We start from the raw sequence: 26,447 nt of genomic DNA, 5'->3' as shown, positions 1-26,447 counted from the left end.
GTATTTTTGTCATCTAGGATCAAGGTCCCGAGTTTTCTTTCCTTCCCTAGCCGGGGCAGCCTGAGAGAGAAGAGGAGGGAGGGAGCTTGAGACTGACTTTGGCACCAACGCCAAAAACAATCTACTGCGAGCTTGGCTTTGGCTTTGGGCACTTCTCCTCACTATCCGAGGCCGGTTTCTTTTTTCCATTTGTACTCATTCACATCCACACTCTCTCTTCATTCTTCTGTTTCCCATCTTTACCTCTTCGTCTCTTCTCTTGGCGATCGCTTCATTCGCCCTTATATCTCGATAACTTTGCGCGCGATACCCCCAAATCTACAACTACCTCCCTTTTTCTGTCGCAAACAAAATCACACCATGGCTTTCAAGCAAGACGAACCTCCCGCCTACGGCCCTCCCCCAGGTGCCCCTCAGCCTACATACGGCGGCTACCAGCAAGACCCATACGGCCAGCAACAAGGTCAATTCCCCCAGGGCGGCCAGCAGCAAGGCTACTACCAACAAGGTCCTCCTCAGATGGGCTACTACAACCAGCAACAAGGTCCCTTTCCCGCCGGCCAGGGTCCATATCCTCCTCAGCAAGGCCCCTACGGACAGCCTCCCCCTCAGGGCTACTATCCCCAAGATGATCAGAGAGGAGGCGGTGGTGCTGGTGGCGGTATCATGACTGGTCTTCTCGCTGGTCTGGCGTGCTGCTGCTGTTTGGACTGCCTTTTCTAAATGCCGATTTCACTGCGACTCGATACCACCCGCCGATGGCGGACGTGCAGACAAATTGGAGGGATCGGAAGCGCAGCGTGGCGCATCAGCAAATGGAAAAGGTTTCCTGTTTCACGGCGTTGGGGGATCATTCGACTACAGAGCTCTGATTCTATGTTGTGTGTTTCTTTGTTTTCTCGATAAAGTACGACGTATAATCTCATAATATTCAGTCTCAATGCGCATATTTGTCTCCAAGTGTGTGAATGTCAAGCCAAAACTGATATGATACTATGCTGCGGCAAAGGCTGTCTCAAACTCGGACCTAACCTTTGCGACACAATCATTTGTGTAAATCATCTTTTGTACATCCGGAGACGTCCACTTGTCAGGGACCGAACCACTGGACTTGTGCTCCTTGAACATCCTATCTCTCTCCTCCTTTGCTTTTCCTTCGCCCAGATGCAGTGTTCGACCAGACAGATATGCCATTTCGACGAGATTCGAAGTCCATTCCTTTCGAGATTGCTCATACACCTTCAAGCACTTGGCAATAGTCTCGGGCCGAGTATCAGGGGCAAGGGATAGAACCTCGGCGATTGTTGAGCCGTCTTCAATAGCCATTGCAGCTCCTTGGCTGAGATGTGGGAGCGTTGGGTGACAAGCGTCTCCTAACAATGCCACTGATCCCTGAGTCCATGTAGGTAAAGGCTTGTACATCCTTAGTCGCCACTCACAGACCTCTCCTTCAGGGACCAGATTGAGCATCTTCTGTACAAGAGGACAGAATGTCTCAAACACTTCCAGCATAACTTTCTTGGATCCCTTGGTTGTGTATGTGATTGAAGGAGCTGATGCAAAGTTGTCATCTGGCTGGACAGTCGACAGGTTGTAAATGGACTTATTGGCGATTGAGTATGCGATAATGTGCCGTTTCTCTCCCACCCATCTTACAACCTTATCGCTATCAATGAGAGCCAGTAATTCAGGATCGTGAGCCATGTCTTCTCGCTTGAGCATGATACGGTAGGCAGCTTGACCGGTCTCGGCCTCTTCGGGCGTGGCGTTGACTTGTTGGAGGAGCTGGGATCGAGTTACACTCTTGATGCCATCGGCGCCGAGAAGAATATCAGCTTCACGGGTGGATGCCTCTCCATCTCTGGGCTGAAGCTTGAAGACTACTTTGGGAGCAAAGCTCTCAACTTCGATCAGACTTGTGGCAAAGTGAAAGGTGATGGCGCTCTCTTTCTTGCAAGCTTCGTATAGATGACCAGCTAAGGAAGCTCGATGGCCGCAGAGGTGTGAAAAACCGTATTTTCCCTTGATATCAGGCATATCAACATGAGCGAGCTCAACATTAGTTGATCCCTCTGTAAAGGGTCAGTGTATGCTCCGAAGTCTTGGGATACGTAAACTTACGGCGAATGCTGCTCCCAGCTACGCAAGTAGCTTCTCTCTCAATATCATCCCAGCATCCCAACCTGTCAAGAATTCTCCCCATGTTAGGAGCCATCTGAATACCAGCTCCTACAAAACCAAGGCTACTGGCAGTTTCATAAACATCAATATGTTTGAAACCTCGTTTGGCTAGAGCTAGGGCAGCTCCTAGTCCGCCCATGCCGGCGCCCATGATGGCGATTTGCAAGTCTTTGGTGCTAGCCATGATGTTCAAGCCAATTGAATACTCGTGAGGCCAATAAGAAGGATGACATTAAAGATAGAGACTTGGCACTTCGAGAAGTTGTCGAGACTTATATATACATATATCTAGTCTAATGACGGTTCTTCCTTTATCCGATCTCGTTCATATCGTTACCTACCATCCCGAATCAAATGCCGGTGCGGGGCCCCGAGTCGGATGTACATTTCTCAATGGAGCTTGATCGATATATGTACGAGTCCGAGAAAGGGCTCTTCACAAACAACTAATTACATACAGAAACGAAGGATTTCAAAGTGTTTTCCGCTTTATTTCCTTATTCGGATTGTGGGAAGCTCCTATATCGGCGGAGATAATTCACATTATTCAGCGTCTGCAGAATCCGGGGTTCTCCGGTGTCGTCATCAATTCACTTTGACACATGTTTAAGCCATAAGCACTATCATGTGCTATTCTTTTATCGACTAAAACGTTAGAATTTGGTAACGATGCATTGGATAACGTGTCTTTGCGGAAGCATTTCTCGGCATGTGGGAGAGACTTCGGAGACCGAAACGGTTTCTGATGTTTCTCTCTGTCACTGCAATATTTGCCGTTATTCGACTGGCTTGCTTTTCACGTCCTATCTTCCGACCGAAAAACCGAGATCTTTTGACGGGTTGAGTGTCTTTGAGGGGAATGATGATGTGTGCCGATATTTCTGCTCGACATGTGGCTGCCATGTATATCAATCACACAAAGATCAAGACGGCGAGTCGAGGTGGGGAGTGGCTACAGGTGTCATCACAAGAAGCGATGATTCAAGCGGAAGAGTGAGTTATACGTCGCACCAGAAAGTGGAAGATACCATCGACGGAGGTGCGTCGGTATGGCTTCCTCTTGAGGCACAGCAGAATTCTTCGAATCGCGCGTATTCGGGTTCAGTTACACCGAAACCGAAACATCTCTATGCGCTTTGTGCATGCGAGGCTATCCATCTTCGCATCACACGCCCGAACGAGGCCAGCTATTTGCCGCATCGCAGTTATCCTGACCTTATGTATCCTTACTGTTCTACTGACGAGTCCATCACGTCAAACCCATCAGACGATAAGTGGTGGATCAAAGGAGACAGATATCTCGCTGGAACCTGCGCCTGTGAATCTTGCCGGCTGGCCTCTGGGTTCGAGATACAGACCTGGGCTTTTATCCCCCGAGCAAACATATTGATTCCTCCTACAGATGGCTCAGGATCAGAGGTTCCATTGGACTTTGAGAGGCTACCGACGGGTGCTCTGAAAGCATATCAATCATCGCAAGGTGCAGTTCGTCACTTTTGCGGCGGATGTGGCGCAACTGTGTTTTGGCGAGATGCTGCAGATTCAAGTGTAGTTGATGTGAGTGTAGGATTGCTTCGAGCTGATGAAGGAGCTAGAGCAGAGAACTGGCTTCATTGGCACAAGAGCCGCATAAGTTTCGCTGAAGAAGTGCAGACTCATCGATCTGGTCTCCTGGCTACAGCAGCCCAGGGTTTATTGGGTAATCTTGCGATGGGCCTGAAGGGAAACTCTGAAGGTGGATTAGACTAATCATAATAATCTTAGGTGAAGATCTTATGATAGCAGATGATATTCCCCGGAAAAGAAACTTTGTTTCCTATAAAAACGGTCGTTAATCTTGCAACGGCTAGGATCGACGTTTCAAAACAGCGTTGCATGAACAATAGGTCAGAGGTAAACAACAATAAAGCTGAGAAGAATTCAAGTACAAAATTCCTCCAACACAGCACAGCACTAGAATAACGTCATGAAGCTAATTAAGCTTATTTACTTTATTCTGTCTAGCCTCTTCATATTTCCCTCAGCATCAGAACATTTCTGTCATGAATAGACAACTCTACACACGATAAACATGCCCGCTAATAAACCCCCAATTCCTAATCCCTGTCCTACCCAATAGAACTACACCTTTGCAACACGAGCATCGTTTCACAAAAGTGCTCGGTGTAGAATTCGATGTCGCCCTCGACCAAAATTGGCAGGACATTTCAGCTATTACCATCCATCGGCATAAGTGACCAATTGAGCGTAGCACGTGCCTCGAGCGAAGATCATATAAAAAAGGATCCAATGGAAGGCAAAAGTAGAGACTACTCTTTTCTGCAGAGGAAGAGTACTATCCTGGCAATCATGGTTGGTTCAAGTCTCGTTGGCCTATTGGCTGTTGTTCTCCAGATATGTTTCGTCAAGGCGGTGGACGTAGACGTTGCGGTTTCTGCTTACACCGGCGACGTCGAGTCTGATTGGACTGCTGTTTACTACTCTGAGCAGAAACCTCTATTGATTGGAAACGATGGGGGTCCTGATAAGGGAGGCTTTCACGTCTATGATCTCAATTCAAAGGCTCCGTTGGAAGAAGTCGCTGCGAAAACACCTGGACGCAGCAAGCTTGTCACGACAGTTTACGATGTCAACAAGAAGGATATCCTCGTCACTATCGCTCAGCCTGATTCTGTTGTCCGCGCTTATGAGATGCCAAAGTTTAAGCAGATCAAAGACGTAGACTTTAAAGTTCTAGGAGATTGGTCTGCGCTGTGCAGTTGGAAGAGTCCTGCTGGGAACGATTATGTCTACTTGTTTGGAAAAGGACAGGCAGTTCAACTACTCCTCCAGGAGACGAAGAAGTCATTTGAGTTTGTCCAGGTGTGTTTTCCTCGGAGAAGAGGTGATAATGTTTGCTAACTTGCTAGATCCAAACTTTCCCTACTGACTTTGAAACATCGGGATGTGCCGTTTCACGCTCCGAGTCTCGCATGTACATCTCTACAGATGACGACAAGAGCGTTTATGCCTTTTCACTTAAAGAGTCTACAAAAGCGCCCAAGATCACCAAGGTTGGCAAGGCAGAAGACGATGTGACCGGCTTGGCCGTCTACGTTCCCAAGAAGGGCTCCGACTACTTATTTGTCGCCCAGACTGACAAAGTCGCTGTCTACGATTCCTCTTTCAAGCTCAAGGGCACATTATCTTTGACCGGCCAAGAAGACATTGAAGTGCAGGGTCTGAACATATATCAAGGTGCTACGAGCAAGTATCCTGCTGGTGCTCTGACATACGCCATTGAGTCAGAGGATGTCAACGGTTTCGCTGTCTCGTCCCTTGAGAATGCTTTGGAGAAACTCAAGCTTGAGACCAACACGAAGTACGACCCCAGAAAGGTCAAGACAGACACCAAGACTGAGTCAATCTGCAAAACTTGCGGGGGAAACGGCTACTGTATCAAGGACAAGAAGAGCAAATGCGAGTGCTTCGCTGGGCTTGCTGGGAATACCTGCAGTAGGTTCACCTGCACCGACAAGTGTTCCGGCCATGGGAAGTGTGTTGGACCCAACGAGTGTAAATGCGACAAGGGATGGGGTGGTCTTCACTGCTCGTTTCTTCTCATCGAGCCAACCTACGAGACTGAATCTCGTCTTGGTGATGGCGATGATCCCGCCATTTGGATCTCGCCTGAGGGACCGGAAAAGTCTCGAATCGTCACGACGATGAAGTCTGGAAAGGAAGCTGGTCTTGGGGTCTTCGACTTGGCTGGTAATCTTCTCCAGTCTTTCACAGCTGGCGAACCTAACAATGTCGACATGATCTATGGCTTCAAGGCAGGTAATCGAAAGGTTGACCTCGCTTTTGCTGCTTGTAGAGCTGATGATACTCTCTGGTAAGTTACTTCTCCCTGTTATTTGAACTTATCTGACGACCAAGTCTCTTCGAGATGTTGCCCAACGGCACATTGACCAACATTCCTGGCGGTATTCACCCTGTTGTCGATGACTACAAAGTCTACGGCTCATGCACCTACAAGTCACCCAAGACAGGAAAGCAATATCTCTTCGTCAACGAGAAGTCAGCACGATATCTCCAGTACGAACTCACTTCCACATCTAAAGGAGAACTCCAGACAAAGCTTGTCCGAGAGTTCCAAGGCGGCAGTGGAGGCCAAGTAGAAGGCTGTGTATCCGACGAGGAGAACGGCTGGATCTTCCTCGGCGAAGAACCCTCTGCCCTGTGGCGATACGACGCAGAGCCCGATTCAAAAGACAAGGGTGTAGTAATCGGCAAAGTCGGCGATGGCAACCTCTACGGCGACGTTGAAGGCGTGACCCTCGTCTACGGCTCCAAGCCCACGGAGGGTTTCATCCTAGTATCATGCCAAGGCGTCAGCGCATACAACGTCTACCGCCGAGCCGCTCCTCACGAGTTCGTTACCACCTTCACACTCGTAGAGTCATCAGACGGGCAGATCGACCCCGTGTCCAACACAGACGGCATAACAGCTGTGGGAACGGCTCTGAACAAGGATTTCCCTCATGGTTTGGTGGTTGTGCACGATGATGCGAACCAACTGCCCAATGGCAAGACCAGTGCTGAGGCGAGCTTCAAGCTGGTTAGTCTTGAGAAGATCCTGGGGTCCAAGGTGTTGGGGGAAAAGGGCCTGTTGGATCAGGTGGATAAGAACTGGGATCCTAGGAAGTGAAGAACGCATGGAGCAGTTAGTGGGCTTTGCCTGGGTGAAGTTGTGTCTCTTTGAGAGGCCAAAGTCATCACCCCTGAATCTATTGAGACCCTTTTTGAGTCAATCAAGAACCTTCTCAGCGTCCCATAACAAAGAACGCAAGACGAACATTTGTATGTGTTCTGATATGGCATTGATCATCGTCAAAGAGACTACTCATATGCTTGTGATGTCGAGTGGTCACATAGGAGTGGCGTTTACATGAGGCGGAACAGTCTCGACACTCTTCCGCCGTCAGTGCTTTTGCCTTTTCTTCTAAGTCTCTCATGGATATCAACCATATGGACTTCTTAGATCCACTATACTTCATAGATAATTGGTTGCTGTCATGGGTGGGCGCCGCAATGCTTGACACTGCCAGACGGCGCCAGGATATTAAGCACCTGTGTTGTCAGATATCAGCACAGATGATGTTGTTCATTGAAAGCCTATAGATATTGAGTTATGACTGTGCTGGCCCTTTACGATAACCCCCCACTATGAACTGAAGATATCTTCAAGTTCAGTGCGCAGTGACTGACAACATCACCCCTAACTGATATTACAGTCGTAGCATAACCACAGCAAGTACAAGTTAACCCAAAATAAACATTTTTCTTTCTCAAACACTCCCAAACTCTCTCAAAGCCACTTCTCAAAGAGAAAAGTAGGTTTGTTTCATCTCCTCTCGCCGTTTGTAGGCCACAACCGCCCCCTTACCCTTTTTGGGTGTCAATAGAACCTCACTAAGCACCGAGAGACGTCAATAGCCAAATAAACCCGCCAAACTCGCATGAACCAACGTTTATCCCGCCCGCCAAGATTAATCTCCTCGTGCATTCGCGTCTGGCAGATAAAAAGCGAGACGAATGAGTTGCAAGTGTCACATATCGTTAAGCTAGGAGTAGTTGGCTTCTGTGAATAAGCCGCAAAGTTATTCACACTCTTGGAGGAAGCTTTGATATCTTTTACATACACCTCGTGGCTTGTACCGTCTTTGATCGTCTTTGATTTGGTTCTATTGGGAATAGAAATCTCGCATTGACTGTTACTGTTCGAACCGAAGAGCGAAGGGGGCTTATTGACCCCGCAAAGCGTCAATAGACCTCAATAGAAGCCTTGCAACACCACAACCAGAGCGAGTGTGTGTATGCACGGGCAAATTCTCTTTCTCTCAGGATGGCCAACTTCTCAATCTTTATCATGAACACAGAACTCAAGATCCATAAAAAACTACTCAATTCCATCATAAATACTCTCCTTTTTTCTCTCTCCAGACTCGTTCCCATCGAAAGAAGGACAACGATATCTCAAAACACCTTTGATACACGACAACTCTTTTACGAGTACCACTCACTTTAACAACTTTTACACTTCAAAACACTCACTCACTACTGAGACACACAAACCTCCTGGGATGAAATACTCCTTCGTTACTCTGGCCGCGGTGGCCGGAGCCGCACTCGCGGCACCTCCGCCGTCCGCCATCGACAACTTCGGCCCGGATTTCTTCACCCCTTTCTGCAACCTCGACTACAAGGGCAAGCCATGCGAGGAGCTCGTTGGCAAGGGCGACAAGAACGCTGATGCCATCTGCAAGGCTGGCCGTGAGCACTTCTGCGGTCCTAATCAGAAGCGTGATGCTGTCCCTGAGCCTCAGCCTGACCCTGTTGCTGATCCGATGCCCTGGTGTACTTGGCGTGGACAGCCGTGCTGGAAGGAGAAAATGAAGGCTAAGCGTGAAGCTATTCCCGAGCCTATTGCAGCTCCTCAACCTGATCCCGTCGCTGATCCTATGCCTTGGTGTACCTGGCGAGGACAGCCCTGTTGGAAGGAGAAGATGAAGGCCAAGCGCGAGGCTATCCCCGAGCCTGTCGCAGTCCCTCAACCCGATCCTGTTGCCGACCCCATGCCCTGGTGCACTTGGCGCGGCCAACCTTGTTGGAAGGAAAAGATGGCTAAACGAGAGGCCATCGCGGAGCCAGTTGCTGCACCCCATCCTGACCCAGTTGCCGAGCCGATGCCGTGGTGCACTTGGCGAGGCCAGCCATGCTGGAAGGAAAAGATGAAGGCTAAGCGTGAAGCTGAAGCTATTCCCGAGCCCATCGCCGCTCCTCAACCCGACCCCGTTGCCGACCCCATGCCATGGTGTACCTGGAGGGGCCAACCCTGCTGGAAGGAGAAGATGGCTAAGCGTGAGGCTATTGCCGAACCTGTCGCCGCTCCTCAGCCTGATCCTGTTGCTGAACCTATGCCCTGGTGTACCTGGAGAGGCCAGCCTTGCTGGAAGGAGAAGATGAGAATGGCCAAGCGAGAGCCTGAGCCCGTTGCTGCCCCTCAACCTGATCCAGTTGCTGAGCCCATGCCTTGGTGCACATGGCGCGGGCAGCCCTGCTGGAAGGAGAAGATGAAGCTCAAGACCCGCGAAGCCGCTCCCGCCGCTGAGCCCCAGCCCAAGCCTTGGTGCATGTGGCGTGGACAACCATGCTGGAAGAAGACCAAGCGCGCCGCTGCCCCTGAACCCGCCCCCGAGGCTGAGAATGAACCTAGATGGTGCATGTGGCGAGGCCAGCCTTGCTGGAAGAAGACCAAGCGTGATGCTACTCCTGAGCCTTGGTGCATGTGGCGTGGCCAGCCCTGCTGGAAGACTAAGCGCGACGCTGCTCCCGAGCCCTGGTGTATGTGGCGAGGACAGCCATGCTGGAAAGCCAAGCGTGATGCCGGTCAAGCTCTCTCCAACGCCCTCCACGCGACTCGATCCCTTGACACCCGATCCGCCGACACCCCCAGCACCGCTCATCTCCCCCGCGACGCCGCCCACAAGGCCAAGCGCTCCATCGTCGAGCTCGCCAACCTGATCGCCCTGTCTGCGCGTGGTAGTCCCGAAGAGTACTTCAAGAGCCTCGAGCTCGAGACCTTCTTCCCTGATGCTGCTCCCAACGCTACCGCCAAACGCGACCTCAACACTCTTCAGGAGGATAAGCGCTGGTGCATGTGGCGAGGACAGCCTTGCTGGAAGGCCAAGCGCGCTGCCGAGGCAGTTCTCGATGCCGTCGATGGCGATGATGGTGCTACTGGTCCTGGAGGTCCCGACTCTCACTACGATACTCGGGATTTCAAGTCTGAGAACTTTGCGGCTAAGCGGGATCTAATTGCCATCAAGGCAGCAGCTCGCAGCATTGCCGACATGCCCGAGGAATAAGCAAGTTCCACATCATATTCTCACATCGAGCATCTTCTAACATCTCCAGGTGTCGATGGCTTTTGAATCCGATCGTTTGCTTTTACAGTACGTCGGTGATATTTTTCGTCACTCTTTATCTACCAAAATTAGCAAAAAATACGCTCGAAGAAATAACAGAGACAAAATGAACAGGTGGATATGGCCATGCGGGAGGACGAGTTCCTCTTTTCTCTTCTTGCAGCTTAATATTGCTGTACTTTATTTCTGGATAACGGCAGTGGATGGCTTGAGTTTGCTGCTTTTTCAAATACGATTCTGCTTTTGGCATGAGTCGATAGGCATGGTCAGGATAGCTCCAAATAGTTGCTCGAATTCAACTGATTGTCTCAAATGTTCTTGATTCTTGTGATGTAGCATAAATGGTTGTTTGAGTGAGGTGAGGTCAATGTTGACAGTGCAGAGTTTGACTATATTGATTGGACCCCGGTTCTGTGGGACAGGCATCTAACATTTGCAAGGGGATGGAAGTAGCAGACTCTTCAGCCTCATTGCCTTTGAAAGAACAATATCAAGACATTCGCATTGTAGCATCGTAGATACAGTGCATTGTTGTGTGCATGTCATGCAGCACGGGTAGATCTTATGCTGATCATCCTTCAGCGTCGTTACAGTTGACGGTTCAAACATTCACAGACCCTGACTCCCATCAGCAGGTCATTTATCACGAGTAGATACTACATCTCAAAGTATGTACGTTCAATCATTGCGCTCCTCCCCATCGTCGAGGGAAGCACCGCACCCAAGATTGTTCGCTTTTCTCTCCATTCTGAGTTCCTCTGAATCGATGGTCCTGGGCGCAGGCCTTTCGACGCACCTCGCATCAATTATTAGAGAAACATGAACGTGGTTTTTTGCGTTGTTCAATATTTTGAATTGGAGGGAAAAGAGAAAAAAAGAAGTCAAATAAAATTTCGAGATTTTTCTTTTCTACGCGTCGTGAGGATAGTGGGGCTGCTTCTCGGTGCCTTGATGCCTGGTGCGCAAGGCTTCCATTTTGAGCTCTGGAGATACCCTGGAGACGAGGGAAGGAAGATGAGAGAGAATCTCCTCCGAGTTCAAAACTTGTGATAAATTCCAAAGCGCTCGATATTGCATTTCATATATTGACTCCGTTATACGTATGAATCTATTTCAAGATCGAGATTATTAATACCCTACAGCTTTTCGCAATATCTTTTGCCCAGTTAATCGAAACTCCATATCACCTCAAAACAACAACAGAGCTTCCCACCCTATCTTTTACTCCTCCTCTCCCTGTTTCATTATTTCTCAAATGAGAACCTTTCTCGCCCAATATGATGAGAAGCTACCCCTCTGGGCTTCATGGGATACCGGAACTATGCACGCCTCCTCTACCATCGTCACATGATGGAAAACCGCGTCGGCTTCTTACTCCAGAGCCTCAACATTCTATCACACTGGCAACTGTGAAGGCGAACGGCCCATTCTTTCAACGACTCCCGAGCGAAATCCGTGCGAGGATCTTGCGTCTTGCGTTTGGAGACCGAACTCTTCATGTGGATTTGATTTATAGTCGCCCAATCCTTCCCGACGTCGACCGTCATGCTGGTGTTAGACAGGTGCCTTAGTATGGCACTTCTCAAGCCTGGATAACCTATCCAAACCCTGGCAATGCTGTTTTCGACTGGTTGAATTATCCAGACCAAAGCTGGGCATGGCGAAGCTCTGTGTGCCATCGGCTTCCCCCTTCTGGTTTGATGGACTCGCGTGGCCCTGGGTATGATCCTCAGCCTTGCGACGATGAGTGCGTGTATGGTTGGAATGGCAGAAATGGGTTTAAACCACAATGTGAGCATTGGCCTGGTGACGATCCGGAGAAATGCTTAATTGGAGCTATGGCATGGCTCCTCTCCTGCAAGCAAGCGTTAGTAGCTCGCTCTGTTGGTCAAGGGATTTGCTAAAATCACATATAGTTATCGTGAAGGGATTCATGTCTTATACGCTACGAATACTTTTCATACGGCAAGCAAATCAATGATCATGAACATGCACGACTTCTTCCAGCAACAGCGACTAAATTCCATCACGTCTGTCGAAATCATTTGGGAGTGTGCACCATGGATCTTGCCAGACATCGAGGACCACTCTAGGTTCGTTCCTCCTCTAAGCGACATGGAGTCTTTTAGGCAATTTCTCAAGGCCATCCCCAATATTTTCCCGAACATCAAGAAACTTTATGTTTCTTTACAAGGAGACATGATTCCCAAGTCGTATGGACAACTCCGCGACACTGACAAGTACTCGACCAAGGAACGAATCTTGCTCGTGGAGAGGAACATCATCTTGAAAGTCGACCAAATGGTGCCTTACCTCAAACCCCATGTCGACTTTTCAATCGCCTATCCTACGAGTACTTATGCTGTGCAGAGAAGTCTTGCGCTTCGACAGGGCTGGACAGTGAAGCAGAGGCATGAGACTGGTGAGGTGGAACGACACTGGAGGCCATTGGCGAAATGCAAACCTCGAACAGGCTACTGGGTCTGCTTGGGTGATAAGGATGTAAGAAGAAAGAGAGCGAGAGGCATCATTGGGCATAAACATATGCCAGCGCGTGTTTCCGAAAAGAAGTATCATGTTTTCTTTCGGTCTTAGGACTCGGGTAGGTAGTGTATTGAGTGTATGACATTCTGGAAGGAATATGGTTTGGGTTGGGGAATCTCAGTCGGTTATATGCCAAAAGTCACGATGCACGAGTGCTGCATCTTATCGCATGTCACCAAATATTTATGTACGGTCTTGACTGCTAAGTCTATGGAAATAAGTAAAGATTAGCATGCTATTCGAAATATTATAAGGCGTTCTCAGACTTTCGGCATCTAAGCAAATAATACGACAAGACCAACCAAAACCCCAAAACCCCAAGAGCTTGGCCTGGTGACAATTTGTGGCGAAGCTCTTGTGGTATCCACAGAGAGACACGATGCAGCAAATAACGACTCTTGAGTCTGTGCCAACTCGGCTTCAGATGCCGTGAATATTGGCACATCCATGCCTTGGACTTTTTGCGAAGAGCTGACTTGGCTAGTGAGGTTCTGCTTGGCGTCTAATTCTTTGGTGTTTGATGCGGAGAATTCAAGCAAGTGAGAACAGCCAAGATGTGACATTATTCGATCGGGGCAGTGCATTCATCATCTTTATATCGATTCTTGATTTAAACCATGATGAGTGACTCCATGCGACATATAATTCTTGTTTCTTTTTCGCTGTTGATCAAATGATCTGATTACATTAGTACTCGTTTCACTCTACTCTTACATCTCAATCATTCTAGCTCAGCTACAGACAAGCTACAGCTACAGCTATAGCTGAAAGCTCCCCTCAGCTGCCCCTCATCTCATCCCACTTCCCTTCTTCTCCTCCATCTTCACAACATACGTACGTCATGGCTTCAGAACTCGCAACCCGCATCGGCGACCTCAACCCCTTCTCCTCCAAAAGCCGGCGCACCAACGATGAAGATTTCGGCGAGGAGATCGACAACAACACTGTCGCGGGCGGTGGCCACAGCGCCCGTCGCATGGTAACAGACCTCAGAGTCAGCAGCGCCCTACGAGAGTTCCTCGTCAAAGAGAAGATGCTCTCCAAGAAGGAAGCCAAGATTGACTCTGAGGACTCGTCGCGCGAGCTCTTGGAACTCGTTAGCAAACCGCATATTCGCGTACCGCCTGAACTCATGGATAGGTCGCATCCACTGCCGGAGTACTTTATCAGCTCGAGCCATAATACTTATCTCATGGCGCATCAGCTTTACGGGTCTTCATGCGCGACTGCGTATGAGAGTGCGATCAGGACGGGGGCGAGATGTGTTGAGATTGATGCGTGGGATAATAGCGATGATAGAGATGAGCCCAAGGTCACTCATGGGTATACCCTAGTATCCAACATTTCGTTCCGTTTGGTTTGTGAGACGATTCGCAACTCTGCGGATCAAGAAGCTGTTGATGCGCAAAAGTATGGCTTCAGACCTTCGCCTATTCTTCTGTCGCTGGAGAACCACTGCGACGCGTATGGTCAGATGCGCCTTGTCAATATTATGCAGGATGTTTTTGGGGATCGCCTTTTGAGCAAGGCTGTTAGACATATTGGTCACGAAGAACAGGCTGGTTCGGATCAACATGTGAAGCTGGAGGATCTGGGTGCAAAGATTGCTGTTATTGTTGAGTATCACTTTACGGATGAGCCTTCAAGCAGCGATAGCAACTCGGATGACTCGGAGGACGAAGAAGAGGAAAAGGCTGCGCGAAAGGAGTACAAGGATAAGAGAAAGAAGGAAGAGCCCTCTATCATCATCCCTGAGCTTGCTGAGCTGGGCGTCTACGCGCAGTCTGTCAAGCCAATGGACAACTCGTGGTTCGAAGAGGGATCTCTCGCCAACGGTCCCCATCACCATCTTATCAACGTATCTGAATCAGGTCTGGCATCTCATCTTCCCGAGCACGCATCAAACATCGCCCGACACAACGCCCACCATCTCATGCGCGTTTATCCCAAGGGCACGCGAATCTCATCCACCAATCTCAAGCCCGTTCCTTACTGGGGAATCGGAGCTCAGATCTGTGCGTTGAACTTGCAAAACTTTGGTACCAGCAATCAACTCAACGAAGCCCTCTTCAGCGGCACAGACGGCTACGTCCTCAAGCCCGCTGCTCTGCGCGCCGGCGGAAACGGAAGACTGAGCACAGGTCGCAGCAAGCGTCTCCGTCTTCACGTCGCAGGCGCAACAGATATCCCTCTGCACGGCGACTCAGAGGCAGACTCCATCAAGCCGTACCTCACATGCACGCTGTACCACCCTGATAATATCAAAGGCGATCCACCCAAGCGCAAGACAGAACCGTATAAGCAGCACAAGCTTGAGTTTCTTCACAGAGGACCAAACCCGCCCCCGACAGAGCCTCTTTGGGATGAGACGCTGACTTGGGAGTATGAGGATAATGAGCTGACTTTCCTGCGTATGCTTATCAAGAGTGATGATAGTTGGACGAGGAACCCGATGTTTGCTGTTGCGGCGGTGAGATTGCTTTATGTTGAGCCGGGATGGAGATTTATTCGCATGTTGGATCTCAAGGGACATGAGACGCAGTGTTCGGTTCTTGTGAACTTTGAGATCATTGATGCTTAGGGGGAAATTATGAGTACATGATGATATGTCTATGAATATGCGATTTCCTTGTTAATCTGTGTTTGATATGGACTGAGTGATAGTCTTGCTTCTGATACCTACCTTCGTTCATGATATATTTGCAATAGAATTAGTGATTTAATCTTTGCTTGCTCTAAACAGAAACAGCTTTGAAAGAGATTCCAGATGTGAGGCCAATCGATTTCGTCGTGCTGTCTCTAAATCTATAGTGGGTAAATCGAGTCGCAGGCATTCACAAAGTCGCCATGCGCTTAGGTTTCGTGGTCTAACGGTTATGACTGCGGATTCTGATTCCGCCAGCGAGGGTTCGACTCCCTCCGAGACCTTGCTTTTTGCGCTACTGGCTTCTGTGAGTGAAACAGGTTCTGGTGGACTTATTGCTTGGTCTGTGTGCACTAAAGCTATATGACGTGATGAATGCTTCCTTGTCTCACTTGTGGTAGCTCTGCATCCGAAGATCTCTTCTGCTGCCGAACGGGGCCGGATGCTGGAGCGGGTCTTGAGATCCGGTCCGGGGTTAAGAGATGGCCGGCGTTGACGGCCATGGCTGAAGGTCTAGTAAACTTCAAGAGGGCCATGGCATAGAATATATGAAACCATGTAGACTAGATATATAAAATAAAAGTCAATCAGTTATGAACGAAGCTGCATGTCTTATATGCTTCCGTCAGATTATGCTAAACGAGATCGTTGACTGGTTCTCTGTATTACAACAATATGGATAAGACATTATTCGATTGAAAAGGATGTTTATGGTATCTTGCTATAGTATCTATAGGCTCAAATCAACATTGTCCGATTACGAATGCCACTCTTTGTGACGCCGCATCTCAGACGTAAGCTTAACTTCCGAATGCCTTCGGATCTAACCTTCACCAATCAACAACACCCCAACTCCAAGTATAAGAAACGCCCAACGCCAGCTCCAGATCCTATTCTTCAATTATATACAACTTCGAATAAACCAAGACTTTTGGAGTAACTCAACATACGACAAGATGGGCATTGTAACAACTCTTCTCGCACCAGTTCACCTCCTCTGCTTCTCAACACTCCTCGGCTCTCAACTCTACCAAACCTTCATCGTCACAAAAGTCACTTTCAAACACCTCCCGCGAACTCCCTATATCAATCTTCAAAAGACCCTCTTCCCGATTTTCTTCCAAGGCCAAGCTCTTCTTCTCTTCCTCACAGCTATAACGCTCCCACCGTACGGTGTTCTCTCGCTTATCGAGCATAAGAGCGATTGGATACCTTTTGCGATATCTGGGTTTGTCTCGGGACTTAATCTTATGGTATTTGGACCGAGGACGAGACAACTAATGTTGGATCGTGTTGAGCAGAGTAAGTCATCTCGTGTCTCATGTGGGATAAAAGCTAACGAGATAGGGACGCTGGAAGTGAAGACGGCTGAGGGACCGAGTTCTACGATGGGGGTTATCAAGAAGAGATTTACGACTTCGCATGCTATGTGTATTCATCTGAACTTGATTGGTCTGGGAGCTCATCTTTGGTATACTTGGAGACTGGCATCCCGTCTCGACTTTTCACTATAATGGGAGGATCACGCATTTCTCAATAAATCTCTGATGTATTTAAAGCCCGTGTATCCGATAATCTCTTTATAGCTTTTAGAACTCAACTCCAACCACAAATCAACATTATCTCCAGACCTTTGTCAAGGAAGATACACAATCATCTCAAGTCCACCACTGTAAGCCGTAGTAGTGGTCTTGAATCCATTCTTCGGATCATGGATATAATCCAAAAACTCTTTATACAACGCCTTGGCCATCTTTGTGTTATCAGCTAGAATGATAGCCCCTCGCTTCAGACGAGGCTTGATGATCTCCAGAGCTGGAAGAGCCATTGGTATCCAAGCTGTTCAACATTAGCAAACCATCATAAGCTGAGATTCTCGAAACTTACTGTCAAGGAGCAGCATATCAATCTCCTCAGGCATACCCTCCTCCGAAAGCGTCTCTCTCAAATCTCCCTCCCTCAGGTCAATCCACGGCTCAACCTCTTCACCTGCTTCACTCCAATGCTTCCTCGCCCTCTCAGCTTTACTACTCTCCCACTCCGTACCAACAACCTTGCCCGTAACCTTCTCACCCCTCGCTCTCATAGCATTAACGTTCTGTCCTACCGCCAGAGCAAGATACATCGTCGAAACACCAAAACTAGTTCCCGCCTCAACGATGTTCTTGGCGTTTATACTGCGGGCGAGGAGATACATGAAGAGACATTTATCTTGCTCTAGAGCGACGAACTTATCGCTCATGTGAGCGTCTGCGGACGTAGACCATGTTTTGCCGGTGAGGTAGAAGCCAAAGAGATATTTGAGGTAGAACCAGGTTTGAGAGATGGCCTTTTCTTGAGTTTCTGATTCGGCGTGAAGGCGTGTCAGGAGGTCATGGAGGCGAGGACTCGCCTCGAGTGCTTGAAGGGCTGTTGGTGATGGTGCCATGGTGATGGAAGTTGACGATGAAGGCAGTGATAATACTTTAAAGTCAAAAGGATTCTCTTACTTTATATACGTGAAATATGAGTCAAATGAATATGTTTACGAGCTGAATATGGTAATTGAGATCGGGAGAGATGTTAGTCTTGAGCTGATATCACCGAGGCCGACATGTCAAGACCGAACTCTTGGGCCAAAATTGCATCCCTTCATTCCGTAGACTTGTCATAATAACTTGTTTGGAAAGCGTTTAAATGCGAGAGATTGATAAGATCCTGTAGATTAGATAGAATTATTGTGTAAGCTTTCAGGTCAGTATATTATGAGATCCTGTCACTTTGTATATGTAATATACGTTCCATTTGATCTGCCCTCGATTCACACCAAGCACCTGGGAACAGACATCGAGATTCAGTACCATATATTGTACACATATATGCATGATATTTTGCCTTATGAGTTGCCGTCCACTGAAACATCAAATTGATTGTCTTTGCAGGAGTAATCTGTGTAGTCTCGTCAAGACCGAGAACCAAACCCGGACTTCGGCCCCGGCCCTAAACGCCCTCTTTTCCGATCCCATCCCGACCCCATATTGAATCACGGAAATCATACGCATGCAAGGCACAGCAGAGACCTTTTGAGCTGCAGAATACAAAAATCCCAACGGGAATAATGCAGCTACCCGTCAGACTCTATCGCCAGCCTCTTTGCCATTCGCATTCACAGGGATACACACAATAAACATCAAACATCCGCCCTCGCTCTTGAAAGGACCATGCCGCATCCCAGGCTTTCGGTACGCATACGCGCCCTTCTCCCAACCCTGCTGCAGATTCTGGTCGTACAAATCACCCTCAACCATGAAAATCTCCTCAACGTAGTCGTGGATGAAAATGTCCTGCTGATTGCCGGCGCCAGGCTGCCATCGCTGTAATGTTGTACGTCTGCCTGTCTGCGAGTCCTCGTTGAGGACTAGTTCATCGACGCCCGGCTCGAGAGTCGACCATACACGATTGAAAGATGTGGAAGCGGGGTGAAATTCAAACTGCTCCATTGCGAATGAAATACAGACAGGTGATCGACACTGTCGCACTTGGGCTCAGCATCGACTGGCACAGCCTTAAATCCTCCAGAAACATAGCCATTGCCTTGAATGACGAGAACACAATGATATCATTGGTAAGCTGACCATGACAAATGCAGCAACGTTATTTTCTAAACCTCCTGCCAAAGAGAGCAAGGCCCCATACTGCCTTGGAAAAGGCAATCGAGATAATCACCGTAGGCTGGCTCTTCAAGACAGACAAGTTGCTTCGACATAGCCCAGGACATTTGCAACAGGAACGTTGCTGACTCCGTGAAGGGGAGCCTGCAGCTTACCTAGGCAGAGTGCATCCGCTTGGATGCAACCGTTTGAGCTAAAAATGTACAGTACAGTAGACTCCTACCGTTGTCAAAGGTTATGCGCAGAATTGATAAGAATCACGGTGAGATATGCAGGATTGAGATCTGCGCTCACGAGGTATTGGTGACTCTAAACGCCCACTAGGACTCTCGCATCAAGCTCAAAGAGGTCATGGGGAAACTAAAGCTCGATATTGAGTTGCATCTGAAGTGATGGATATTGACGAATACCAATCGATATATGGGGGCGGCTACCAAAACCCATGTTTAGTATGAGTTGTTTCATGTCGTGGCAGACGTTGGCTAGTGTCAAGGGATATAACACGGCTAATCAGACATGGTGACAGCTCAAAAATGCTAGAGGCATTCCTCTCAGTCTCAAACACGTCCTTGAGATCGCCTTGCGTCGGTAGACTTAAACTGTAAACGCAGCCCGCCGATCCGACGGCTCAGAGTCACTTGACGAGCCAAGTCAGACGGCAGGACGGATAACATAGCGAGAGATTGTCACTCAGGATGCTGGAGGAGCGGGGAGGGTGTTACACAACATCCAAAGCTCGTAAAAAGAAGAGAGGTGCTCATCGATGTGGTCGTACAGCATCATCACGAGAATTTGAGACACTGCTTCCAATGATTCATATCATAGTTCCTGAAACATGTATCCCAAGTCTTGGATGCCGATAATGCCGTCTACAGTTCACGAACATCTGGTTGGTGTTTCCATTCAACTGTAGCACCAGTACTGGGGCAGAGCGGGGGCTTGTCAAAGTGTGCATAACAAGTCAAGGGGTGTCAAGAGCGTTATGCTCTGTTTAAGATCAACAGTTGATGTACACGCCGGCCAACGACTGATAAACGTTGCATCGCCAAAGGGGCACTGGTCGAGACTGGAAACGCAACAATGATGTGTAAATCATTGGAATTGTCGCATTGGTGAAAGTTGACTGGTGAAACCCATCGACGGGAACCAAGATAACCGGCGTCAGCCACCCGATCAGACTGAGCTTCAGCTCTGGGGCTGAGACAAGGCTCACCACACTGGGACTGGTCTGCATCTCTGTCACAGTGACAGTGACTGCTTCTCCCCTCGAGGACCTATCGTCCACCGCTAGATTGACGCTCTCTTCTCACGGGGATGGGGCCAACAAGTGTGAGCGGGGCGGGATTGCCAAGAGCCGACCATGAGTGGATCTTTTGACAGAAATGGAGAAGGATTTCCGAGATGAACTTCAAGTTGTGGGACAAACAGCGAACGAGAAGAAGAGGATCGGCATCAGTTGAGTGCAAAATCAGAGGCACGCAGGATGTTGATCAAAGTACTTTGGTCCACTGAGAGCATGCTTCAATGACACCGACAACATTAAACCGTAATCTGTGCTGAGGAACCACAAGTTGTTGGGTCATCGGCGCTTTTATTTTTTCTCTCCGAACCATCGTGAACATCCTCATTGAGCACATTCGAAGAGAAAAGAGGGTTTGGAGGGGAACGAAACGAATAATCATACCTGTCACTTACCATTGAGGCTCGCGAGCTTGACAGCCGAATCGCTGCCCAACGGGCTAAACACGACCTTGACAGGTTTGACCCCCATGCACCCATTTTTATCGGTAGCGATATAGGGACCCCTATAAAACAACCGCTCGGCCGAATAAGTGTCTCCGAGCGATAGTCAACAGGCGAAAGCTTGGGGCAAGATGACGTTGGGAAAGAAAAAAACAATATGATCGATCTTATGAGGATGAGACTACTGTCAAGACCAAAAGGTGCTGTGACATTGAGCGTATCGCTGTTGCCTCAAGTTCTTGGCTTGGGAGACCTCCCACGATGACTTCACTTCTGACAGGTCCAGCATTTCAGTACGCCCTTGTCACGGGGAACATCCAGGCGAGAACAACGTTCTGCCTAAACGACAGGAGATGGTCCAGGATGAAATATGCTGTCGCTGTCAGTCGGTTACAACCGTGAACCACTTTTCTTCCACGTTTCTTCCAAAACGATACCAGCACCCTGGTATAGACGCTGGACGGTGCGAGGAATGACGAGAAGATTGCGATTTGCGGACCTGGTCAAAGAGCTGATGATCATTATCAGAGGGGCGCGAAAAGCCTGGGCAAAGGTGACCGTCTTGGACTGTGCGTTCCTGGAAAGTGAGAGGGATAGGCAGTGATTGGAGGTTTCGAAAGACGGTGGCCGTTTCGTTGACCGTTGATCTTTTGAGAATACTGTACTGTGATATTGGTCATGTTTCGCCCTTGAGCCTGTTGAGCCTGCAAGACCTGATACCTTGGGACTTTGTAGGGAAGTTGACGCGGCAGAATGCAGATCCATGACATCAGACTAGTCGAAGGGGTACTACCTGGACACTTGCTGCTGGATGGCGCTCTTGTGTTTCCGAGGGCGGAGTGAAATGCAACCCCATAACCAGTGAGCGAAAGGGATGAGACGCAGATTGATGGCTTAACGCACTGCGGGAGAGATCAGACTGATATGCAAGCCAAAGCTGTAAAGCACCGATGAACCATATGATAAAAAAAAAGAGGCTGAAATCGCAGCCAAGAGGATTGTAGGACCCGAGTGTGCGGTGTAAGTCCAGGCACAGCCAATTTGATACTCGAGAATAACCTTGGTCGCTCTTCTTCCTTGTCATTCCGACTTGTTGGGTTTGGCAGGAGTAGCATGGCGATCAGCTAATAAGTCGCTGACCGGCAATGATCATTGAACGATGTACCAGAAGGGTTCCTTCGAGTGACAATTCAGACAAAGATTTGCAGGTCAAGTCACAAGAGTTGCAAATCAGTACTGAACTCGGTGCCCTGACCGACACCGTTCAAGGATTGGTCCAACGAATAGACAGTAACAAACACTGTATTAATAGTTGGTCAGTATTGGACATTCTGCCGCAGTTGCTTTCAACCTGCAACAGCATCTTTTTGGTGAGTCTCGGTGGGCACTTGGGGGGTCCAACACAACAGGGAAACGGCCAACCGAAACCCAATCACGATGGTGTATCAAAGATGGAATGGTTGGCGCGAAGAGAAGAACCGACGATCTCCAACAAACAAAGAAGCAAGAGAGTTGCGAAGTTTATTCGTTGTCAGAGAAGACAACCGGCCGTGCTGTAGTGAGCCCAGCAACAGCTGTCATAGTGGATATGCCCTGACTCTTAGAAGGTCGCCGTCATGGGGCAAGAAAACACTGAACCTTGATATAGGTTGTCAGAATAAGATGGGCAAAGAGTCCCCTAAGCTTAGGCTAAGTTTTCCTAAAGATTTTCATCACTTAGGGTTAAGGTCCTCAGTTTTCTTTCCTCTCTTAGGCCGCCTCTCCGCTGAACGTCCTCCGAATCCTCTAAAACCCACTGAGGCTGGTTAGTTGATAGACACTCAACGTCTATTGCAGGGATTCAGCCTCCAGAAGCGGGCCTCAACCGTGGTCTGCAAGGGCCAACAATTGCGTCACGACTGAGTGCTGATCGGTCAAATTCTGTCAGGCCTTCTCACGAGGAGGCTTGGCCTGGGGGTTTCTGAGGCTCGGGTCGTTTCCCTGAGGTCGTCTAAACTCTTGGCCTACCTAGGGGCGGGGGGGGTTTGTTTGTTTTTCAAATTAGGCAGGGTGATTTGATTGACATTGTGAAAGTGGCTGTATGAGTAAGGACCACGTACGGTAATACTCGTAGTGAGGGGTTTTCTTGATTTCGTTAAATAACGACGTTCGTGAATTGCGAAGCTCGTGGTGTTGAGTATGAACATCTCAATAATGGATGCGGCATGAGGTCAGTTTTCCAGTGGAGGAGATACGTACCTCTGCCGGTCCTGCACCCAGACGATGGCAGGGCCAGTGATGTGAGCTTCCATAGCCTTCCTTCCATTTGGGGGCTGTCGAGTCGCGTAGGAGAAAGCTGGTGCCACTGTCATCCAATCCAAGGATGCTGTTTCCTGCTGGACCGCGACATTGAATGCCTGGGTCAGGATACCCGATGGCAGATGCCTGCATAAGTACAATCCCATATAATTTAATGCGATAAAGCACTTGGCCCAGGATAGTTTTTGCCGTACCGAGGGGCGCCGATCTCAAGTCCCATGACTCCCTGTTCTGTCGTCACTTTCCTCATTTGGCCCCCCCAAAGTCCATTGTATCTTTCCAAGGGTCTCCTCCCATCCTCATCCTTGGGAGGCACGATGATACTGTAGCTGCCCGCCTGCTGTGTCTTCTTGTCTTTTTCTTTTTCATTCTTCTAGAGCCCATTATTATTCGACTGCCGGTTTTCCTGGCCCTACGGAGCATTAAGTGGTACCTGCTCCTCGTGTCTGCGAACCCCCCAGCGGCACACTGTAGGTACTGTCGCCGTACATACAGTAGAGAGAGTCTGAAAGAGAGAACTAGAAAAATATGCCGACGCCTACCTTTCCCTTTAGTGAAGTAGTGATGACCCTCAGCTTGAGGTCCAGCGAAATTATCAAATTGACGAGAAATCCACTTTAACATTCCCATCCCCATTTCGTCCATCCCCTTCCCCTCTTTTGTCTCTTCCTTTTCTGTTCTGGGTTCGCTCCTTCTTTTTCTGCTGGCCGGGTTCTTTCTTCCTGCCACCTATCTAGCACCTAGCACCTGCCACCTGCCACCTGCCACTTCCATTCCGAACCCGACCTAACCTGCCTTGCCCTGTCTCGCCATTGCCATCGCCATCGCCATCGCTTGCCCATTGCCTTTTCAAAAGAAGGGTCCTTCCTGCCTCTGCCCTGCCCGCAACCGTTGGCCGAAACTACCTTATTGCCTCTTGGACTTTCATGATTGTTTGCGCCTTGGAATATATTGCCACTGCCGGGATTGGTCATTCTGACTTATTCGTCGTCATATTCTTTCAATTTAACTTTTAACGTTTTAACTTTTTGGTTGGTCTTCTATCTCTTCTTCTTTTATCTATCAGTTATCATTATTCTATCGGCGACTTGATTATTATTCACCTTCCAATCTGTCTGTCTGTCTGTTACTGTTAGTTATCCCATCCATCCCCTCTTGTTCACTCACTCCTACGCACCTGCATTTATCCTTGAATGTGACGTTGCTGCTCTCTATACATTGCAGGTAGTTGCTTTTTATTTTCGCATGCTGCCCCTGCCATCAAACAATTCCAATTCTCACTCTTCGTTCTTTTCGTCTGCTGACATTCGCGCTCTCTTTTTGCAGGGTCTTCCCCTCCGCAATTCAACAAAATCTTTCCACCACCTGCTTCGATTCTTTAGCAAAAGCAGGCTAGTATTCCTCTGACCGCCACCTGCTGCCGCCAGCATCTTCAGCCCCGACGACTAAACTACACATACCACCCTTACTCAATCACACCCATTCCTCCCGTTTCGATATCACAATCCACGACTGAAGCCACCAAACCCACGATATCTTCAAACACAAGCGTTTGCGAATCTTATCTACCGCTACCGAAGCCACGATTTCAATCGCGATCAAGTTTCGAGTTCATTTGCGGCTAGACTAATCGGCCTCTCCGCGTGTCGACTCCGCCTTCTAAACGCCCTCTAGAACACAATCCAGCCTCATCACACCCTTAGTGGATCCGGAATCGTTGCCTCCCTCGCAAGCGTATATGCTCGGACTTGGAGAACTTTAAACCACGTGGAACTATTTGGTCTCGACTTGCCCCTCTCCACAACTCCCCTAGACGACGAGTTCACGAGACTCTTAAGACACCTACACCAACATACCATTCATCCATTGAGTTAGCTATTTTGGCTGACTTTTGGTGCTTCTCAATTACTGCTGTCTGTGTCGTCACACGATTGTGGATGTCGCAATAACCTCGTATACTCTGTGCGACAAGTTGCGACTTATTACGAGTTATTTGAACCGAGCGACAATCACCACTTCACCCACATACCATACCATACTATAATGGCAGTCAACGAACTCCCAAATGCTCCTGCAGAGCATCCCCATGCAATCGCACGATCAGATTCTTCCACATCATCGAGCCCCGAAGACAATAACGAGCCCATTATTCACCAGCCGGTCCCTATTCGACCTAGCCTACCTCAACGGAAAAGCAGCGGCCCTCTAGTTGTCCCTCGCGACAGCTCAGCAGTTGGCCCTCTCGAGCCCGACTTTGGTCCAGATGACGTCAGGGCAATGAGTCCCAGGAGAACGAGCGAGGATCTCGATAGGATTGGAAAGGCTGCGCGCGAAGAAATGAGAAGGTAAGGACTTGACAATTGAACAATTCGCTCAGAGCTATCGCTGACTTTCATAGACACGCCAAGGCATTGCAGGACTCTCTTCTCACAATCTTCAACCGCATTGAAGCCGTTCGCGAAGAACACGACAAGCTTGATAACAACAACAAGTTCTTGCAAAAGTACATTGGCGACTTGATGAGCACTAGCAAGATCACAGCGACGAGTAGCCAACGCAAGAAATAAGTCTATCTTAAGACACGAGACAATGCAGTGTCTCAACTTCCCATTCACAACCATCTTACACCGATTCGACGGGCTAGGTGAGACTAGATCTACATCTATGCCAACACTCTAGAAACATTCGATATTATACTTGGGATTCGCGACTTTTTAGGGCCCAGTGTGGGCATGATACCCGCGCCTCGACAGCGCAGTTTCTTGAACTCTACCTTTTAGGGCAGAGAAAAAATCATTACATTTGCATTTCATTGTACATTAACGCATTATGAAACCGGGAGCAGTTGGGATCGATCCATCATGAAGGATGGATCATCGCACCGTGGGAGCACGCTGGAGCTTTGGATTTCTCGGTTTTGCATGATATTGCATCACCTGCATTGCGCTACGTCTTGTCGGGGGTTACTGCACCCTTTGTTTGCGCATTGGTTTGGCGTTTTGAGATTGCAGCATACAAGGACTAGGATGAATGTCTGGTGTTTTTGTATTGTATCATGGTATTATTATACGGCTTGATTTTTGCAGCTTCTAAGAGAGAAGCTCAGAGTGGAGTGATGGATATGGGTTACTGACATCTATCTGCCAGGGGGCACGGAGTGAGGTTCGTAAAAAGAGTATCATCGTTTTTTCAGTGAAGTGTCTTGGTCTTTGCCTTTGCCTTTGCCTTTGCAGAATGATACCAACGCGATGCCGTGAGTTGAGAGGAGTCAATAAAACTGCGATTTAGCAAACGTTCCGATTTGATACCTTGTGATAATTACATCTCCACCATTGGACTCAGCTTCAACTGGACTAACCCCGTTCATGCATTGATATTCTGCGAACCTGCAAGATGGATAGACCGGGTATGCCCCTT

General features: G+C 48.7%; 14 protein-coding genes and 1 non-coding gene across 21 annotated transcripts; 9 read left to right on the top strand and 6 right to left on the bottom strand.

Moving 5' to 3' along the window:
• Positions 1-5: 5 nt before the first annotated feature.
• FVEG_06042 (hypothetical protein) lies at positions 6-961 on the top strand. The gene has a single exon (XM_018894272.1). The coding sequence runs from the start codon at positions 361-363 to the stop codon at positions 721-723; it is 363 nt and encodes a 120-aa protein (XP_018751311.1). The 5' UTR covers positions 6-360; the 3' UTR covers positions 724-961.
• FVEG_06041 (salicylate hydroxylase) lies at positions 867-2,655 on the bottom strand. The gene is made up of 2 exons (XM_018894271.1): positions 2,122-2,655; positions 867-2,072 (listed from the first exon to the last, which is right to left on the bottom strand). The coding sequence occupies exons 1-2, from the start codon at positions 2,363-2,365 to the stop codon at positions 994-996; spliced, it is 1,323 nt and encodes a 440-aa protein (XP_018751310.1). The 5' UTR covers positions 2,366-2,655; the 3' UTR covers positions 867-993.
• Positions 2,656-2,737: 82 nt separating this feature from the next.
• Positions 2,738-4,107, top strand: FVEG_06040 (hypothetical protein). The gene is made up of 2 exons (XM_018894270.1): positions 2,738-3,880; positions 3,946-4,107. The coding sequence occupies exons 1-2, from the start codon at positions 2,851-2,853 to the stop codon at positions 4,014-4,016; spliced, it is 1,101 nt and encodes a 366-aa protein (XP_018751309.1). The 5' UTR covers positions 2,738-2,850; the 3' UTR covers positions 4,017-4,107.
• A 423-nt stretch (positions 4,108-4,530) lies between these two features.
• FVEG_06039 (hypothetical protein) lies at positions 4,531-6,887 on the top strand (the record flags this gene model as incomplete). Its single annotated transcript, XM_018894269.1, has 3 exons — positions 4,531-5,043; positions 5,091-6,055; positions 6,100-6,887. The coding sequence occupies 3 exons, from the start codon at positions 4,531-4,533 to the stop codon at positions 6,869-6,871; spliced, it is 2,250 nt and encodes a 749-aa protein (XP_018751308.1). The 3' UTR covers positions 6,872-6,887.
• Positions 6,888-8,306: 1,419 nt separating this feature from the next.
• FVEG_06038 (hypothetical protein) lies at positions 8,307-10,091 on the top strand (the record flags this gene model as incomplete). The annotated part of the gene is made up of 1 exon (XM_018894268.1): positions 8,307-10,091. One exon carries the CDS (start codon positions 8,307-8,309, stop codon positions 10,089-10,091), a length of 1,785 nt encoding a protein of 594 aa, XP_018751307.1.
• Positions 10,092-11,188: 1,097 nt separating this feature from the next.
• On the top strand, positions 11,189-12,959 carry FVEG_06037 (hypothetical protein). Its single transcript, XM_018894267.1, has 2 exons — positions 11,189-12,018; positions 12,068-12,959. The coding sequence occupies exons 1-2, from the start codon at positions 11,852-11,854 to the stop codon at positions 12,744-12,746; spliced, it is 846 nt and encodes a 281-aa protein (XP_018751306.1). The 5' UTR covers positions 11,189-11,851; the 3' UTR covers positions 12,747-12,959.
• A 300-nt stretch (positions 12,960-13,259) lies between these two features.
• FVEG_06036 (hypothetical protein) lies at positions 13,260-15,462 on the top strand. Its single transcript, XM_018894266.1, has one exon. The coding sequence runs from the start codon at positions 13,537-13,539 to the stop codon at positions 15,274-15,276; it is 1,740 nt and encodes a 579-aa protein (XP_018751305.1). The 5' UTR covers positions 13,260-13,536; the 3' UTR covers positions 15,277-15,462.
• Positions 15,463-15,551: 89 nt separating this feature from the next.
• Positions 15,552-15,623, top strand: FVEG_15796. The gene has a single exon. It is a non-coding gene; the product is annotated as a tRNA-Gln (tRNA).
• Positions 15,624-16,295: 672 nt separating this feature from the next.
• FVEG_06035 (hypothetical protein) lies at positions 16,296-16,853 on the top strand (the record flags this gene model as incomplete). Its single annotated transcript, XM_018894265.1, has 2 exons — positions 16,296-16,641; positions 16,687-16,853. 2 exons carry the CDS (start codon positions 16,296-16,298, stop codon positions 16,851-16,853), a joined length of 513 nt encoding a protein of 170 aa, XP_018751304.1.
• A 122-nt stretch (positions 16,854-16,975) lies between these two features.
• On the bottom strand, positions 16,976-17,767 carry FVEG_06034 (hypothetical protein; the record flags this gene model as incomplete). Its single annotated transcript, XM_018894264.1, has 2 exons — positions 16,976-17,178; positions 17,227-17,767. The coding sequence occupies 2 exons, from the start codon at positions 17,765-17,767 to the stop codon at positions 16,976-16,978; spliced, it is 744 nt and encodes a 247-aa protein (XP_018751303.1).
• A 348-nt stretch (positions 17,768-18,115) lies between these two features.
• FVEG_06033 (hypothetical protein) lies at positions 18,116-19,187 on the bottom strand. Its single transcript, XM_018894263.1, has one exon. It carries the CDS (start codon positions 18,816-18,818, stop codon positions 18,450-18,452), a length of 369 nt encoding a protein of 122 aa, XP_018751302.1. The 5' UTR covers positions 18,819-19,187; the 3' UTR covers positions 18,116-18,449.
• Positions 19,188-21,114: 1,927 nt separating this feature from the next.
• On the bottom strand, positions 21,115-21,497 carry FVEG_06032 (hypothetical protein; the record flags this gene model as incomplete). The annotated part of the gene is made up of 2 exons (XM_018894262.1): positions 21,115-21,396; positions 21,453-21,497. 2 exons carry the CDS (start codon positions 21,495-21,497, stop codon positions 21,115-21,117), a joined length of 327 nt encoding a protein of 108 aa, XP_018751301.1.
• Positions 21,498-21,501: 4 nt separating this feature from the next.
• Positions 21,502-21,816, bottom strand: FVEG_15795 (hypothetical protein; the record flags this gene model as incomplete). The annotated part of the gene is made up of 1 exon (XM_018904987.1): positions 21,502-21,816. One exon carries the CDS (start codon positions 21,814-21,816, stop codon positions 21,502-21,504), a length of 315 nt encoding a protein of 104 aa, XP_018751300.1.
• Positions 21,817-23,156: 1,340 nt separating this feature from the next.
• FVEG_06031 (hypothetical protein) lies at positions 23,157-24,022 on the bottom strand. The gene has a single exon (XM_018894261.1). The coding sequence runs from the start codon at positions 23,673-23,675 to the stop codon at positions 23,277-23,279; it is 399 nt and encodes a 132-aa protein (XP_018751299.1). The 5' UTR covers positions 23,676-24,022; the 3' UTR covers positions 23,157-23,276.
• On the top strand, positions 23,332-26,329 carry FVEG_06030 (hypothetical protein). Of its 7 annotated transcripts, none has more exons than XM_018894260.1 (4): positions 23,415-23,500; positions 23,553-24,161; positions 24,357-25,375; positions 25,429-26,329. In XM_018894260.1, the coding sequence occupies exons 3-4, from the start codon at positions 25,074-25,076 to the stop codon at positions 25,595-25,597; spliced, it is 471 nt and encodes a 156-aa protein (XP_018751298.1). In that variant the 5' UTR covers positions 23,415-23,500; positions 23,553-24,161; positions 24,357-25,073; the 3' UTR covers positions 25,598-26,329. The 7 variants fall into 7 exon arrangements, with proteins under 7 accessions (XP_018751297.1, XP_018751295.1, XP_018751293.1 ...); XM_018894258.1 differs by having other exon boundaries at positions 23,553-24,254; XM_018894259.1 differs by having other exon boundaries at positions 23,332-24,061.
• Positions 26,330-26,447: the final 118 nt, after the last annotated feature.

This window comes from Fusarium verticillioides, chromosome 2, assembly GCF_000149555.1.
Source record: "Fusarium verticillioides 7600 chromosome 2, whole genome shotgun sequence".
In the NCBI taxonomy this organism is placed as follows: domain Eukaryota; kingdom Fungi; phylum Ascomycota; class Sordariomycetes; order Hypocreales; family Nectriaceae; genus Fusarium; species Fusarium verticillioides.
Note: the sequence above shows the minus strand (reverse complement) of the source record. Positions and strands in the feature narration are given on the sequence as shown.